The sequence below is a fragment of the Anolis carolinensis genome, chromosome 5, assembly GCF_035594765.1.
Source record: "Anolis carolinensis isolate JA03-04 chromosome 5, rAnoCar3.1.pri, whole genome shotgun sequence".
NCBI lineage: Eukaryota > Metazoa > Chordata > Lepidosauria > Squamata > Dactyloidae > Anolis > Anolis carolinensis.
This window is the reverse complement of record NC_085845.1, coordinates 149,503,578-149,521,826: the sequence shown is the minus strand read 5'-3', so window position 1 is coordinate 149,521,826 and position 18,249 is coordinate 149,503,578. Positions and strand designations below refer to the sequence as shown.

Sequence of the window (18,249 nt, the reverse complement as noted above, 5' to 3'; positions counted from 1 at the left end):
ATGTTTTCAAAGTCATTGTACAGGAACTATAAATTACATTTTAGGTACTAAACTATATTCAGAGTAACAGGTTACATGCCCTTTATCCGAAGTGCTTTGGGACCAGAAGTATTTTGGATTTAAGATTTTGAAATATTTATATATACATACATAATGTGATATCTCAAAGATGGGACCCAAGGCTTAACATAAATGTTGTGAATGAGTCTTCTGAGGCTGTGAGTGATAATGGTAGGATCAGGAGGGGAAGGAAGAATCCTCGCGAGGAGGGCTTGCTGGAAGATTTACATAGGAAGAGAGTCAGGGAGATAGATGAGGAATCCTCAGATGAGGATTCATTTGGGGAGTTGGAAGGGAATCCTGAGGTGGAAATGACTGTTGAGGACCCGGTGGTGGCGGAAGGGGTTGGCATTGACTGGGCACGGGCTCCGGAGGATCTTGGGGAGGAAACTGGGCCCATGGATGCTGAGGATGCTGGAGAGGCTTGGGTTTCTTCAGAAGCAGACCCCACATGGTCTGCCTGGAGGAATGAGGGCGATTCCGCAGGTGTGGACAGGGTTGGGCATAGGCAGAGTGATTTTGACTCTGATGAGGAACTTGGGATGCCTGATCCTAAGGCGTTGGCTGTTTGGAGCTCGGATTCTGATGAGGAGCTTGGGACACCTGATCCTAAGGCATTGGTTGTTTGGACGCTCAAGGAAAACTAAATAAATTGGGGTTTTTTTTTGCCATAGTCCCTTGCGTGTGGCAAGGTGTTGTTGGGCGCCATTGGGTTTCCTGTATTTGACTCCGAAGACTGGCTTGGGACTTTGCAACCGATGTAAGTTTAATCCGGGTTATTCTACGATGGAGGGCTGGAACTGTGTGGGTTTTCTGTGTGGACTGCATTGTTATTACTATTTTGCATTAGCTGCTGCTCGCCTCCATTGTCTTGGCTCTTTGTGTTATCCCACAACGTGGACCTTGCTGTGACGACTTCACCCTTTGGACCTTGGACTGGAACTCGACTTGGCATATCTCTTCGCTCTTTAACTCGGCTTGGCATCATTCCCGTGTTTGTGGCTGACCTCCGTGGCTGATTCCTGACTCCGGACTGGTTTGACTTCGCTACAACGTCTCGTTCCTCTGATATCTGGCTTGGCTTTCGACTCTGCAGTGGCTCGTCGCCATTGCCTCAGCATTTTCCAGCATTGTTCGCCCGCACCGCTTTTGGCGAAGAACTTTAGCCCGGTTTGGGCTTTCTCTTTAGTTTTGGGCTTTTTGCTGTACTTTTGGGTTTTGGGAACTCTTGCCCTTGTTTGTTTTGCTGTTTTGACCTTGCCTGGCAATTTTGAGCTGTTTTCAAGCACTTTGGTTTAATCTGGATTATATCTCCGGATAATCCAGATTATATTTCAGTTAACGTTTTTTGAGGTTTCTTGCTCTGAACCGTTTAATCACACTGAAGTTAAAGTGTTGTGAGCTCTCTGGACTTTGTGCTGAGATTTTTGAGTTATTTTTTGAATAAACTATATCTTACTGGCTGACGTCTGACCTTTGACAATAAATCTATTTATTTTTCATATATACCTAATGCTTATGCCTGAAGGCAATTTTATACACTATAAAGTTCGTGTGTGTTGAGTCATCAGAAAGCAAAAGTGTCACTAACTCAGCCACCTGTTTTGGATTTAGGAATTCTGGACAAGGGATACATAACGTAAACATCTATCAACTGTGAAGAAAACGAAGTTAATTTTTAGAACTGTAGCTATGCAGAAGGATGTACACCTAATAATGCAACATCTACTGATTCAATTCTTACCACTATACTATGTAGTAATTTTCTCCTAAAGTTTATTTATTAAAGTTATAGCCCCTCTTTCCACTAAAAAAGTAATAGTATTGTTGAAGGCTTGAAATTGATAAGTAATTTTTAAAAAGTAAAACAATAAAATAATTAAAACAAATTACAAATTACAAAGCCAGTTTAAAGGAAGTCAACAGGACACTAAAAAATGAATCCAAAACAAACATATGTAATGCAAAAAAGTATGATTTGATATGCTAAACTGGATCAGTTCCAGGGACAAATAACATATTTGTGCCACTGGCTATGACGTTCTCCTTCTTCACGGAAAATCACCATGGACTGGCAGATAATTGACTAGCACCAGCCTGTGCACCACTACCTTGAGTAGTACTACACTGGAAGATATGCAATGCCACTCTTGACTTAACTGCACTGGTCTCAATTTTACTTCTAAGTTCAATTCAGGATTATTTGCAAGACCACCTCTTTCCATGTGAACCTGCAATGGATTTGTGATTCTCAGCTGAAGCTCTGTTGTATGACACACTACCTTGAAAGGACAGATTATTAAGTACATGTGTCAGGGTTTTCTTTATCTTTCTAGGAGTGTATTCTGCAAATATTGGCGTCATCCCTACTTAACTTTCAGTGGACAACAAAGACTCTACTGTGAATTTGGATGTATAGCTGGTGTTACCTGTCATAGCTTTCCCACTTATGTCAGCAATCACGATAGCAAGAAAATAAAAGAAAAATGAAATAGAAGTGTTGTAGTAAAGAAAAGGGGAAGGGCTACTGTTCCAGTATATATTGTTATACAATATGAGTAGGTTTATATAACAAAAAAGGAGTTTTTCAAACTCTAGTTAAGTAAAACTACAAAACTGTGAAATTCATTTTGGTATTGTTTTTGATGCCACAGACTAAAATAATCAGCCCTCTAACAGGAAACTAATGTACATGGAAGCCATTATATATATTTCTGCTGGCAGTGCTAATGCTCAAGATAATGAATCATTCACCTACAATCAAATTTTGTTCTAAACACTATTCCCCAGTTCATAATATTCATCTTCATTTTTTATATGTATCAAAATACCATAAGGCTATGTGTATAAACTAAAAAATTGTCATATTGATTTTGATTCCCATATCTAAGATTATATATATGTATGTATTCCAAAATCTGAAAAAACTCCACTAAAAACCACTAGCCCTAATTATTTCGGATAAGGGATGATCTGTATCATGAGAAGCCATGACCCTAGGGATAAAACAAAAACAAAAGTCCTTGGTAAGGTAGAAGGCACTAGGAAAAGAGGAAAACTGCATTACAGATAGATTCAACCAAGGAAGTCATGGTCCTGAATATGCAAGATATAAACAAGGCTGTTAATAATAGCTCTCATTTATAAGGTTGCTATAAGTCAAATCAACATGATGGAAATATAGGAGCTTTAATTTGCCAATTAGCTGCATTTAAGTACTTTTTTCTTAGTCTAAATAAAATAAGAAAACAGTATGCTATGAGGTGTTATATTTACAAATAGAGAAAGTACCAAGCTTCACACAAGTTACAAAAGCTCTTAGTCTGATACACCAGCAATGTCAAAAAAAGGTTATAGCTGTCAAGTGTTGGACTCACTGAACAAGTACTGTGCGAATTAAACCAGACACATTGTCATAATGCACTGCTACAGCCCTGTGAAGTAGGAGCCTGCCCCTTGAGTGACCATGAAACAGGGCTTCCTTGCATCATGGGAGAGTACAGCTCTTGCTTACTTGTTCCTGGGTTTAAATTGTATTGTTAATGAACCTGTGATCTGGTAAGGGTGCTCTATGACATGGTAATTAAAGAAGGTACCAAAGGATCCAATAGGGAAAAGGGAAGATACACTTTCAAGTGCTCAGTGGATGGTTTTTGTTTTTTTATTTTAGAATAAAATGTATATGTATATATTTCAATGGCTTTCCCCAGAGACAATGTGTAATATAACACCAGGAAACAGGGCCGGCCCCACTAATGAGGCACCTGACGCCGCCGCCTCGGGCGCAGGCCCGGGGGGGCGCCGTCAGGCTGGGCGGGAGGCGGGGCACCGCCCTGACGGTGCCCCGCCTCCCGCCCAGTGCGCCCTGGCCCGTCTGGCCTGCTAGAAAAGGCCAGACGGGCGAGCGGGAGTAGCGTGGGAGGCGGGGCCAGCTCTGACGCCGCTCCCCCCCCGCCCAGCGTGCCCTGGCCCTGCCTCCCACGCAGCGTGGGAGGCGGGGCCAAGGCACGCTGGGCGGGGGGGGGGAGCGGCGTCAGAGCTGGCCCCGCCTCCCACGCTACCCCCGCTCGCCCGTCTGGCCTTTTGTAGCAGGCCAGACTTCAGCGGAGGTTCCTCCAGGCCGCAATCGCGGCCTGGAGGAACCTCCGCTGAAGTCTGGCCTGCTACAAAAGGCCAGACGGGCGAGCGGGGGTAGCGTGGGAGGCGGGGCCAGCTCTGACGCCGCCCCCCCGCCCAGCGTGCCCTGGCCCCGCCTCCCACGTTGCGTGGGAGGCAGGGCCAAGGCACGCTGGGCGGGGGGGGAGCGGCGTCAGAGCTGGCCCCGCCTCCCACGCTACCCCCGCTCGCCCGTCTGGCCTTTTGTAGCAGGCCAGACTCAGCGGAGGTTTCTCCAGGCCGCGATTGCGGCCTGGAGGAACCTCCGCTGAAGTCTGGCCTGCTACAAAAGGCCAGACGGGCGAGCGGGGGTAGCGTGGGAGGCGGGGCCAACTCTGCCCCCCCCGCCCAGCGTGCCCTGGCCCCGCCTCCCACGCTGCGTGGGAGGCGGGGCCAGGGCACGCTGGGCGGGGCCAACTCTGGCCCCGCCCCCTCACTATTCGCCCTGGCCCCGCCTCCCACGCAGCGTGGGAGGCGGGGCCAGGGCACGCTGGGCGGGGCCAGGGCGCCGGTGGCGGGGGCGCTTTTCAGCACCCCCGCTTCACATCAAAAAATATCTCCGGCCGGCCCTGCCAGGAAATTCTGGAGTTGAAAATCTCTTTTCATTTGAAGGGCCAACAAAAAAAATTGGATAATCATGCGTAAAATTTAAATGTATATATGTGCATACACTGAATCATGCTGAACTTTTTCTAACATGAAATAAAAAACAAAACCCATCCACTGAGTACTTGTGAGAACCGTCTTTCCTTTTTTCCCCATGGATTCTGTTGGGTACTCTCCAGTACTTCCCTCGTCTGATACTGAATGACTGAAACATTGCCACATGAACATTAATTAGTTAACTTAAACTAATTAATATACACTTTTAAAAATGAAAAAAAAATCAAAAGGTAAACAGTTCTCGAGGCTGCTACACCAAATGTAAGGTGTGTAGGGTTCAACTGAGTCAAAAGGCTGAAACCTACAATCTTATTTCCGTTTTGGAAAAGCAATATATATATATCCAGTATCAACCACATGTGAAATACCTGCTTCAAATAGCTTAACATAACTGATTATTATTCTTTATTGAATAATTACCTGCCAAAATGTCAGTGTTTCTTGCAGCTATCGTTTTTACTTTTATTATTCCTGATTCAGCAGCCTGTAAAAAGGAGACAATATTAAGAAGCCATTTTTAGAAGGCACAATATTAATGTATATGTTTAAGCATCATAGAACTTATAGTCCATTCTTTTATCTACAAGATTCTCAGATAAACTTAAATGGCTATAAAAACAAGAAAAAATGTTGAGGTTTAAAGAAAAAGACATTACAATAGGAAAAGGGATGGATATGCACAGCCTGATCAAACTGGCTTCCTAGAAGGCTTGACGATGTTCCTGCATTTCTTTCACCCCTTTCCTCATGGAAAACATATTTCTTTACCAGAGGGAGTGATGAAATGGACCATGTGTTTAATGTGCTTCAAGCTGCTGTGCCTACAAAAATATCATTCTAATGCTGCAGAAATTGCTTCCATAATAAGACTTCCCTTATGGTATCTTAGACAAGAACCAGATATTGTATCAAAAAGTTATCTATTACTAATTTTTAAAGTATGTTTTGAAGAAACTAGTGCAATACTTGTAAAAAGATTTGAGATATGAGCTCAGTTTCTACTAAAGCAAATTCCACAAAAAACCAAATCTATTTCTGAACGATAATACACAGATTAGGTTCAGTTCATACAGAGTCACATAAAAGCAGATTTGAGAAGCGATGCAGAATACTGTGTATTCAGGGAGAAAGTTGGTATTTCAGCTTGAGAAAAAAAACATGGGATGGCAAGTGAGTTCAATGCACAATATTCTCGCAATATTACTGTGGCACCTAAACATTAACTGAACGTAGCAGTGAAGGACAAGAGGGATCCTTTCACCTCTTCAGGAGTCTACCATATACCATGCAGCTGTGGATAAGCCTACATAGGGACCACCAAATACAGCATTGCCCAGACACAAATCAAGGAACATGAAAGGCACTGCAGACTAACTCAACCAGAGAAGTCAGCTATAGCAGAGCACTTGATGAACCAACCTGGACACAGTATATTATTTGAGAACACAGAAATGCTGGACCACTAACAACTATCATGTCAGACTACACAGAGAAGCCATTTAAATCCACAAGCACGAGGGCAATTTTAACAGAAAGAAGGAAACCATGAAAATGAACAAAATCTGGCTACTCTAAAAACAGAACGGTAAATAAGGAACAACACTCTGAAAACAGAGGAATTCCAGACGTGAATCAATCAGAGGCAGCTAACACCTCCAAACAAAGGATTCCCCCAAGCAGGAAGAAGCCAGGACGTGTAGCTGGCAAGGTCATTAATGCTAAGGGTGATTAATTGCAACATTCACACTGGCCTCCAACAGACAAAAATTCTTTCTCCCACCCTGGACCTTCCGCAATATATAAACCTTCCTTGCTTAGTTTTTTCAATATACCTCACAACCTCTGAGGATGCCTGCCATAGATATAGGTGAAACTTCAGGAGATAATGCTTCTGGAACATGGCCATACAGCCCGGAAAACACACAACAACCCTGTGATTCTGGCCATGAAAGCCTTCAACAACACTTTTAAATATTCATTACCCTAGGTCCAACTGGGAATCTTCCCATAGGCACCTGACTAGCCACTATCTGAACAGAATGTTAGACTAGTTAAACCTTTGATTAGTCCACTCTGGCTCTTCTAATATTCTTAAATATAGTTTCTAAAAAGGTAACAATATGCAAGAAATGAAAAACAAAATCTTACAGCTAAAGCAAGGGTTCTGAATCAGAAGTCTGTGAGCCCGAACTGAAAAAGAAAATTCAACTTATTTTGTTTACATTCTCTGACTTCTAACATTTCCTTCCCTTATTAATGTACGCAACAAATCACAGTAGTATTCATTTCGTATCACATTACAGTTGTTGCACATCTCAAAAACTGCTTATACAGTACTTGTTCAACAAAAAAAGTAAAGGAGCCCATGATTCAATGGGCTAAAAATATAGAATGAGCAATAAACCTAAAGAATGGGAACAACTTTGGAAGAAACAACTACAATTTACAAGAAGTTATACCAAAACACCAAAAAATAATATTTCTCTACATGACAACAGCAACAAAAATTGAATATGCAAAATTGTGGAAGCAACAAGCTACATCAACAACAGGGGACTGGACCACAAAAGTCTTCAAAATGGCAGAGATAAACAAATTAACTTCACCTCTACAGCAAACTAATTTGCAGAATCTACAAGAATGGAAACCTTTTCTAGACTTTGTGAAAAACCAAAAAAAGAGATTACCGTGACAGGATTTGATAACTAAAAATAAGACAAAAAACATATGATTGTATTCTGTATTTTGTATGTTAAATCTTAAGAGACAGATGCTAACTGATGGGCCAATTGTTAAGAAATTATAACAGAAAAAATGTACAATATCAACAGGGGCAGTTCAACCAGTAGGCAAACTACGCGGTTGCTTAAGGTGCCTCTAGGGGGCGCAGTTGAGGCGTCTCCAGATGCCCTAAATGGGCAGCTTCTTTTTTCCCCTCCCCGCCTGGGGGGGGCATGCCCTCCGGATGCACCTCACCTTCCCCCTCCCGTGTGCGCACATGCATGCATGTACACGCACCCCCACCTCCTCCTCCCAGGCTTGTGATCCTCATCTCTGCTGCAAAAGATACCATTGCCGGTGGTAAGCTCGCATCTGGGAAGAAGCATGGGAGGGGGAGGCCTGCTGCTCGTGCACTCGCTGGAGGTGAGGAAAGCGCTGCTGCTGCGCCCAAAGATGCAGAGGGGACACGAGAAGGCCTAAGGACCTGCCTCTGGAAGTAGCGGGTGAGTGACCCCTTCCTTCCTTCCCTCCCTGCCTCCTTCCATGCCTTCCATGCCTCCCTCTGCCTTCCCGCCCCCTTTGGTCCTCCACTCCAGGGGAGTGAGGCCATGAAGAAAACCCTCCGCCGTAGCTCCCTCTTTGGCCACTGAGGAAAGCACATGCAGGGCCAAGGAGGAGGAGGAGGAGGAGGAGGAGGAGGAGGAGGAGGAGGAGGAAAGGCCTCCCGCTTCTCCTTCTTCAGAGAAGAACGAGGCAAGGGAGAAAGTCCCCCGCTGCTTTTCCCTCTTCCCTTGCCTGTGTGCACCTTCCTTCGGCAGCGACGGGGTTTGTATGTGGCCTCACTCCTCTCCAGGCTCAGGTCTGGACTGGGAGCCACTGCTGCCGGGGCTGCAGATCTGTTCCCAGTAGGTGGAGCTGCTTGAAGAGTTTGAAGACTCCTTCTCTTTCCCCACCATACCTTCCGCAGCATTTGGGACCCTTTCTGTGCAAGTGGAGCCTCTCTGTTCCTCTTTCAGCTGAAGCCCCTTCAAACAGGAAAGTATTTTTTTTTCTTTCAAAGGGTAGCCATCCATTCCAGCCTTTGTTTTTTTAACTTGGCTTTTAAAAGAGCCTGTGACTAACTTACAGAGGGTTAGAGCTCAGCTAAGGTTTGGTTATTCTGACGAGGCTAGAAATGTTCCCTTGGGCTTCATTGGTGGTTTGCCTGTATCCTTCCTTCTCAGGCTAAATCTACACTGAGAAGGAAGGATACAGGCAAACCACCAATGAAGCCCAAGGGAACATTTCTAGCCTCGTCAGATACAATATTTGCTTTGAACTGGGTTATCTCAGTCCACACTGCCATATAATCCAGTTCAGTATGGATTTTATACAGTTGTGTGGACGAGGCTTGAGTCTACACTAGCAGTTAATCTGGGATAAACTATACTTTAGGATTATCTGTTTATCCCAGATTAACTGCTAGTGTAGACTCAAGCCTTGTCCACACAACTGTATAAAATCCATACTGAACTGGATTATATGGCAGTGTGGACTGAGATAACCCAGTTCAAAGCAAATATTGTGGCTTATCTGCCTTGATATTCTGGGTTATATGGCTGTGTGGAAGGACCTCATATCTGAGTCCATACTGCCCTATATTCCAGTTCAATGTTTGGTGCTAAATTCGCAAATATAGTAATTCCTACATAACATTACCATGTATTGAACTGCTTTTCCTGTTTATTTCTTGTAAAACATGACATTTTGGTGCTTAATTTGTAAAATCATAATGTAATTTGATTTTAAATAGGTTTTTCCTTAATCCCTCCTTATTATCCAACATTTTAGCTTATCCAATGCTTTTATTTTTCAGTGATTGGTTGGGGGGGGGGGCAAAATTCTGTTCGCTTACACTTGAAAATTACCTAGGGCTGGCCCTGAATATCAATGACATAGAAATTATAGAAGTACACACATACATATAGGTATATATATATATATGTGTGTGTGTTTATGTACGCATATATATATAGAGAGAGAGTGAGTAAGAGACAGATTGATAGAAAAGAAGTCTAGATGCGATGGACCAAGATAACAAATATTTATACAGGCATTACTAACACATTACAAACAAAATTATATCTAAGAAATGTAAATGAAATGTTATTATTAAAAGTAAGGGAAAATAGAAAATTCAATGTATAAGTAAAGTGACAAATTAACTAGAAGAAATACTAATGGTTTAGGCCCAGAGGAGAAGAAAAGAAAAAGATGGGACAACATAAAAAGAAAGAAGATCAACAAGACAGACAAATGGAATAAAAAAACCAAGAAAAAAAAACCAATTTTTTGTTTTTTCTAAGAAAAAGACATTGTGAATGGAACTACTTTAAAAAAAAAAAGAAATACAGTAGAGTCTCACTTATCCAACATAAACTGGCCGGCAGAACGTTGGATAAGTGAAAATGTTGGACAATAAGGAGGGAATAAGAAAAAACCTATTAAACATCAAATTACATTATCATTTTACAAGCACCAAAACATCATGTTTTACAACAAATCGACAGAAAAAGCAGTTCAATACAAAGTAATGTTATGCAGTAATTACTGTATTTACAAATTTAGAACCAAAACATTGCAATGTATTGAAAACATTGACTACAAAAACACTGACTACTAAAAGGCCGACTGCGTTGGATAATACAGAATGTTAGATAAGTGGAGGTTGGATAAGTGAGACTCTACTGTATGTATAACAATACTCTCCCCTTCCTCATTCTGGGATGTACATTAGACTTATGGATATACCTAACTTATTAACAAAATTCCATAATCAACTTATTATACTCTCCTTGGCCTTTCCTTCCACTCTTATGGTATAAAAGTGTGAAAATAAAAAAAAAAATGTATGACCAAGAAAAAATGCTTATACTCAGCCATACTTTGAAATTATGGTAGTCGTTAAAACTGATGCTAAATCATATGTGATCAGTCCTGCTGTGTACAAACTATTGTGCAACATGCAGATGTTGAGTGTCATAAAACTATCTGCCACTACATTCTGGGAAAGAGGGTCTGTGGTTTTCGCCTGACTGGCAAAGGGGTCCGTGGAAGAAAAAAGGTCAGCAACCCCTGAGCTACAACCTGAAGCTATGTTGAAGCAAAGAGTAGAATTAGGATTGTTTGAAATCACATCTTTGTGAAATAGGTGTAGGATTTTGCTCACATGACTCCCCATGTGCCTTTCTTCATTTAACAGCATAAACAGCATTAGAAAGACTAAATATCCCTCACCAGGAGCACAGCACACACTTAAGGAAATTAATTATATGCAGGCTAATTTAGCAGTCAAATCCAAAATTTGTCAGTTAGCAACAGTCCTTTAGTCCTTCAGTACAATTCTCATGGTTTCCATTAACCATCAGTATAGAATTAATTGGAGTGTTAAAATAATTAGCTAATGTTCCTTGTGCAATGAGTACCATGCAGTTCAATCCTAATTAGGAAACCAGACATGTACTACAGGCTAACAAAGAACAAAGACTACTCTATATTCCCCACCTCAATTTAAAAAAAAAAAAATCAAGTCTTTAACATACTCCAGATAACAAAAATAACAGAGAACAATAGAACAGACTAGCATTTAGTGCTGTTAAATATATATTTTATGCACAACTACTTTCTGCTGATTCCATAATATCATGCCTTAATATCCGGGTTCTAAATTCAATTGCTAGTCCAAACTAGAATACATCAATTGACTGTAGGTCAACACTTATCTATCCCATGGTTCCCTGGTGAGTTCCAGGTGGAAATAGCTATTTGATTTAAATGAAAATCTGTACTGTATAAGAAGCAAAGGAGGATTTGGGAAAACAGTGATTCCCAATAATCACTGACTTTTGTTTTAAGATAGTCATTTTTTTCATTATTAAAACAGGCCATCATTCCTCTTCTACTCATCTGCTCCGGTCATTTCTACAACGTCCAAAGCACATTCTGCAATTACACAAATACCCAAAGCTGATGCATGAGTGAGCAATGGGTTTGATCTGATTTTTTTTTTGAGAAATGTTAATGTAGAAGATTATGTGTTTCATCTGCAACTTTACTGTAATGCAGTATTTCTGGAGTTTTAAGATGATCATGATGCCACTGTCATCTCATCCTCTCAAAAGCAAAAACAAATATGTAAATACCCAATTCTTCTATTAATTGTAACTTTACTTGAAAGTATCGGTCTATGTTTTATAAATTAAAAAACTTTTTAGTATCACGTGTCACTCATTAATGTAGTCAGGATGTAGAGAGTTGAAGAAATTGGGCTATTTGATATTTAATGCCACACTGTTCAGATTTCCCTGATATTAGCTCTTCTGACATTAGCTGCAATCTTTACAGTAGCTGTGAAGGAAATATGTTAAAGTCAGACTGAGACTTTTGAGCTTATAAAATAAAGCAATAAATTTCAAGGAGTGGAAACTGCAATTATTTTTCGACATATTCCCCTGCTACATTTATACATTCATTACAGCATTTAACTGATGCCTGAAAACGTTTGGCACATAAAAATTTGTCTGTATGCCTGAACCATCCTAGAACAGAATGCTTCACTCCATCATCAGTGCTGAAAAAGACTTCTGAGAAACACTTGGTGGTGATGTGTCCACATACTTCCACTGCTTTGATGCCCATTTTTATTCCAGAGTGAAATGATCTCTCACTGTTTTTAGCCTGAAATTCAAGCTCAGAAGATTGATAAATCTTTCACCCTAATTAACATCTAATTACATTTTGTTCCATAGGACTCTATGGCCCCATATACATGGTAAGATTTTTTTTTCGGTACTCTGATAGTTACAAGTATCTTTAGAAACTTAAAACTATGTGAACATAAAAGAGACCTTGAAATATACGAGTAGCATAAACTGTGGCCATGAAGGAGGAAACTGGTGAGGTTGTGTTTCCTTTATCCGAAATGCTTGGGACTAGGTGTTTTTCATATTTCAGAATAGCTGTATTTGCATATACAAAGTGAATGAAGGATGGGGGAAAGAGGGTTAGTCACACAACCAGAACCTGCTCAATTTCTCCTCAGGTAGCCTTGATGGGGGAAAAGAGGGAGAAGAGAAGACTTCACTGACATAAGGCCTTGTAAAATGCAACATACTTTCTGCCCCTTTAGCAAAATAGCTGGGATGGGAGGGAAACATCCTCTTCCCACAAGTCTTTTTCATTTTGTTTGGAATGGATACAGGCAGAAAGCCACTGATGTCACTCCATGCTTGCAGCCCATTTCCTGGATGCCTGCACAGCTGCATGATGCCATTAACCAGGGATACCTGCTTTCCACAGGGGCCTTGTGTAAGAGGAATCTTCTCTCATCCCCATTTCCCTTCATCTTTTCCGTTAGGGGGTGGTTGGCAACCAAAAGTTTTGGTTTTTGAAATACTTTGGATTTTGGATTTCTGGATAAGGAAACTTAACCTGTATCTTGTATATAGAAATTAGTGGATTTATAAGTATGTATTCAGTTATTAAAATCATCATTAGTATTACATGTTTCAGTTTGTAAAAGATTTAAATCTTAAAAGCATACTTTTGTGAGACAAATACTGAAACATTTGATTAATTTAACTGAGTGAAGTTTTGAATCAATGTTATCTGGGATGGCATTTACTTACGACGTCTGTAGTGTTGGTTCAACACACAACAGTATATAAAACAGTGAATGGCAAGTTTTGAAAACCCTCAGAGAAAGGAAAGTATATTTAGTGGAGAAAAAGCATTTATTTTTACACCTAGCAGATATTTTTATTTATTGTATAAATATCAACTCACATAATCATAGCTTTACTACATCCACACATGTGGCGCAGGCTGGTTAGTAGCCAGCTGCAATAAATCACTCTGACCAAGAGGTTATGAGTTCGAGGCCAGCCCATGGCGGAATGAGCACCCGACCATTAAAATAAAATAAATAGCCCCTGCTCGTTGCTGACCTAAGCAACCCGAAAGATAGTTGCATCTATCAAGTAGGAAATTTAGGTACCACTTATATGTGAGGAGGCTAATTTAACTAATTTACAACACCCTAAAAAACCATGCAGCAAGCGTTTGGAATGAGGAAGTTGCCGTCGCAGTAGATGATGAAGTAGCTGCTCCCCCTGTGGCCGGAATTGAGCATACCCTCAGGAAGCTGGAAGCTGGAGAAGTTTAAATTGCCTCTATGTCTGTCTCTGTTCTATGTGTATATGGCATTGAATGTTTGCCAATTATGTGTATATTGTGATCCGCCCTGAGTCCTCTTTGGGGTGAGAAGGACGGAATATAAATACTGTAAATAAATAAATAAATAAATAAATAAATGTATTCTTGTACAGCTTGAAACATTACTCAAGTCTATGTAAAGAAAACGCTTCAAAATAAAAGGGGTGACAAGCTCTAAAAAATTCCAATGAATAAAATAAAGTTTACAGAACAAGATATTGAAAAGGTGCTCTGCTTCTTATAATATTGTCCTACAGGTATCTTCTGTAATGTCACAAAGATCACTATCATGTGCTATCAGCACATGATACGCAGATCTAATCAGGGATCACTAGCTATTGCCTCTTAACCTGTCAGGCTTGTTCCAAACATCTCAGGTTTGTCTATTGTGAAATTTCTAAGTAAAAACTCAGCACAGCACAGAAATTATAGATGTGTTAATATACAAAACACATAGAATTCTTAAGTACTGTACTATCGAAGTTTGAAGGTACAGTGACTATTACTAATCATTCCTCAACTTGGACAGGTACATCTACACACAAAATATATGGAATTCTTAAGTACTATCAAAGTGTGAAGATAGACTGAATATCCATTATTAATAATTTCTCAAATTGGACAAATGGCAATATATGTATCCAGCATAATACAATGTAAAATTGCAGAAAGGTTGGAGAAGAAATTGGTTTGAAGGTAAACACAGGAAAGCAAAGGCAAATCCTATCCTCAGAGGAGCTTTGCCTTGACCTTTCTCTCAGGCCAGGAGAGTATGACTTGCCAGGGTCACCCAGTGAATTGGCTGAATGGGGATTCAAAACCTTATCTTCAGAGTCCCACTTCAAAGCTCAAACCACAACATATCACTAGCTAAGTTACCCAACACAGTAAACAAGGTACAAAAGCTTTCTTGTAAACCTAGAACCTCTTTCTTTTCAAAACCAGCATCAACTACTCAAAAAGGCATCACTGCAGGGCTCATAGCAATGCACTAAAAAGTTAGCCCACTAGAGACCAAAGTAAGTTGTATTTTTACAAGGTATTTAACTCTTTTCAGTGAAAGAGTGCTTTGTCCCTCACCAAACTAGGCTAAAAGCTAAAATACAAAGGTATATTAAAAAGCTGAAACACAAGTTACTAATAAAAACAAAAATGCAATAATAATATAATTGAAAAACTACACACCCCAGGATTCCATAGTGGTGTCGAAATGCATTAATCTTACAGTGTAAATGCACCAATAGTTTCAACTTGCAGACTAGGTGGGGGTACTGGAAGGGGGAAGGTAACAATATCTCACACAGCTTGTCAGTCGTACACAATTTGTTTTACAAGTTGAGCATCCCTCATCTGAAATGCTTGGGACGAGAAGTGCATTGGATTTTGGAATATCTGTATTTCTATGCATGGACATAACCTAGAAGATGGGTCCCAAGTGAAAACATGACACTTCCTTATATTTCATATACACTACTTTAAACACACAGCCTGAAAGCAACTTTAAACACAAAATATTTAATAATTTTAGGTGCAAAACAAAGATTTTGTACATTGAACCATTAGAAAGTAAAAGGTGCCACTATTTCAGTCACCTATATGGACCATTTCAGAATATTTCGGAATTCCAGAGAAGGGATGCTCAGTCTATATATGATTTGTTGTACTATACCAGGCACGGGTAAACTTTGGCCCTCCAGGTGTTTAGACAATTCCTAACAGCCTGGCTGGAGTACCAAAGTTTGCCCACACCTGTACTATACCATCAGGATGTTGCTTGAAACCAGATAGATATTGTTTATCAGGGTGTTGTGTAATGGAAGCTGTGCCACAGAGAGAGAGAAAAAATATGGATGCATCTGCACTGTACAATCAATGCAGCTTCACACCACTCTGATGACCACAGCCTAAAGCAGTCGAATCCTGGAAGTTGTATCCTGTTTTCCCGAAAATAAGACATACCCTTAAAATAAGCCGTAGCAGGATTTCTAAGCATTTGTGCAATATAAGCCATACCCTGGAAATAAGACATGGTGATAGGCACTGCTATGTAATGCACCAGCGCAGAGCACTAAAGAAGACGGGCAGCCTTTCTCATCTGCCCCATCGTGACAACTCCTATCTCGGAAGTGACCAGAGAGTTGCAGTCAATCCCATCAACAAGGGATAAAATCACAGTGTTGTTGCCAATGCACACTGAGCAGGTTACATGGATGAAAGCTGCTCATTTAATGAGAGCTCTATAGTTTGACATGAAAGATTGGGGGCCAATGGTTTTAAAGGAAATGGAGTCACAAGAAATTCAGGATGGAATTCCAGGTTTGGAGAGTTAATTGAATAAATGTAACTTGTTGTACCAGGTTTAATAAAAATAAAACATCCCCTGAAAATATGCCATAGTGTATCTTCTTGAGGAAAAATAACTATAAGACAGTGTCTTATTTTGGGGGAAACACGGTAGTTTGATGCGACACCAGCCCTCTTTGGCAGGGACGACTAAAAGCCTCATCAAACTACAAATTCCCATGATTCCATAGCATTGAGCCCTGTCAGTTAAACTAGCGTCAATCTGTATTAGAGCTACAAAATACAGTAGAGTCTCACTTATCCAAGCTAAACAGGCCGGCAGAAGCTTGGATAAGCGAGCATCTTGGATAATAAGGAGGGATTAAGGAAAAGCCTAGGTTATGATTCTACAAATTAAGCACCAAAACATCATGTTTTACAACAAATTTGACAGAAAAAGCAGTTCAATACGCAGTAATGTTATGTTGTAATTACTGTATTTATGAATTTAGCACCAAAATATCATGATATATTGAAAACATCGACTACAAAAATGGCTTGGATAATCCATAAACTTGGATAAGCGAGGCTTGGATAAGTGAGACTCTACTGTATAGATCAGGCATGGGCAAACATTGGTCCTCCCGGTGTTTTGGACTTCAACTCCCACAATTTCTAACAGCCTACCTACTGGCTGTTAGGAATTGTGGGAGTTGAAGTCCAAAACACCCGGAGGGCTGAAGTTTTCCCACGCCTGATATAGATGCACTCTGCTGCCTCACAGTCACCTAACGACCCCTTGCTGTTACAGTGGTGTCAAACTGCACTATTTCTACAGTGTAAGTGCACCCAAGGCTATTATTATTAGCTCACAAGTTCAAAGTGGTGTCAACCCGCTTCATTTCAACAGTGTGGGAGCAGGCTATGGCTAACTGTCATGGGCTACTGCCCCCTCCCGGGCTTGATCCCCACGCAAGCTCACTCCCTTCCTCCCTCCGCGCCTCAGTCAGCCTCCCCTTCACTCACCTCCTTGACGGGCGGGAATTTCTTGCGGCACTCCAGGCTGAGGCCCCGCAGGTCGCCCTGCATGTTCTCCAGCAGCTTCTTCACGGCCTCCGGGCTGCTCGTCGTCCCGGCCATGGCTCCGCGGCGCTTGGGGCAACGGCGACCAGGCCCAGGCCGGCCCAGCCAGGGCCCCGGGTGGAGCGGGGTAAGAGAAGGACCCCCTGCTCTCTCTCACATACACACACGCTTCCCTCTCCGCCTGCCTCTCTCTCTCTCTCTCTCACTGAGAGGGAGGCCCCGCTGCCGCGTCCACGTCCGCTCCCACTCCCACAATGCCCCGCGACACACGTCAGGCCCGCTTCCGCGCGCAGGCCGCCTCCAGGGAAAGGGGCGGGGCGACGATGGACAGCCGGGGTTTCCTCGACAAGAGTTGCCTTTGTGAAGCCGAGAGTGTGTGTGACTCTGAGAGTTGCTGGGGATTTGCATTCGCCTCCCCCTGGGGGCTGAGAGAGTGTGACTTGATCAAGGTCACGCCGTGACAGCAAAGCTGTCATGGGGTTGGTTTCCTTGGCCAGAGGTTATTGCCGTGTTGTCATTCAGGCTGAGAGAGAGACTTGTGGAGAACCAAACACGGGGCTTCCTTGGCAAGGAGTGAGGGGGTGCCCTTCTCTCCCCCTCTGAGGCTGAGTGTGACTCGCCCATTGGGTGAACGCATTATGGAGTTGCTAGAGAGTGGTTCCCAACCTTTCGGCCTCTAGGTGTTCCTAACAGCTGGTAAAATGGCTGGGATTACTGCGAGTCCAAAAACCTGGAGGCCCAAAGATTGGGAACCAATGTGCTAGAGTAGGTGAGATTTGCCTTTGCTTTCCTATAAGACTGAGAGAGCGTGACTTGTGGACGAACAGGGGATTTGTCTTTGCCTTCCTCTGAGGCTGAGAGAGAATGACCTAGCAAGTCATCCAGAGTTGCTAGGGGATACCTTTGTCACCCTCTGAGGCTGAGAGAGTGTGACTTGCCTAAGGGCCACCCACTGGGTGAAACTATCATGTGGTTGGTTTCCTTGGTGAGAATTGCTAGAGGACACTACCTTTGCCTCCCTCTGAGAATGAG

The 18,249-nt window shown here is 41.9% G+C and overlaps 1 protein-coding gene across 3 annotated transcripts in view; it reads right to left on the bottom strand.

Moving 5' to 3' along the window:
* Window positions 1-17,455, bottom strand: part of mon2 (MON2 homolog, regulator of endosome-to-Golgi trafficking) — a 79,020-nt gene extending 61,565 nt beyond the window's left edge. For 2 of the 3 annotated variants that reach the window (XM_062982542.1, XM_062982543.1), the window contains exons 1-2: window positions 17,161-17,455; window positions 5,299-5,362 (exon numbers count right to left, since the gene is read on the bottom strand). In XM_062982542.1, the coding sequence (XP_062838612.1) occupies window positions 5,299-5,362; window positions 17,161-17,274 (178 nt within the window). In that variant the 5' untranslated portion in view covers window positions 17,275-17,455. The remainder of the gene's footprint in view (window positions 1-5,298; window positions 5,363-17,160) is intronic. The other variant, XM_008111085.3, reaches the window with a different exon arrangement.
* Between the last annotated feature and the right edge of the window lie 794 nt (window positions 17,456-18,249).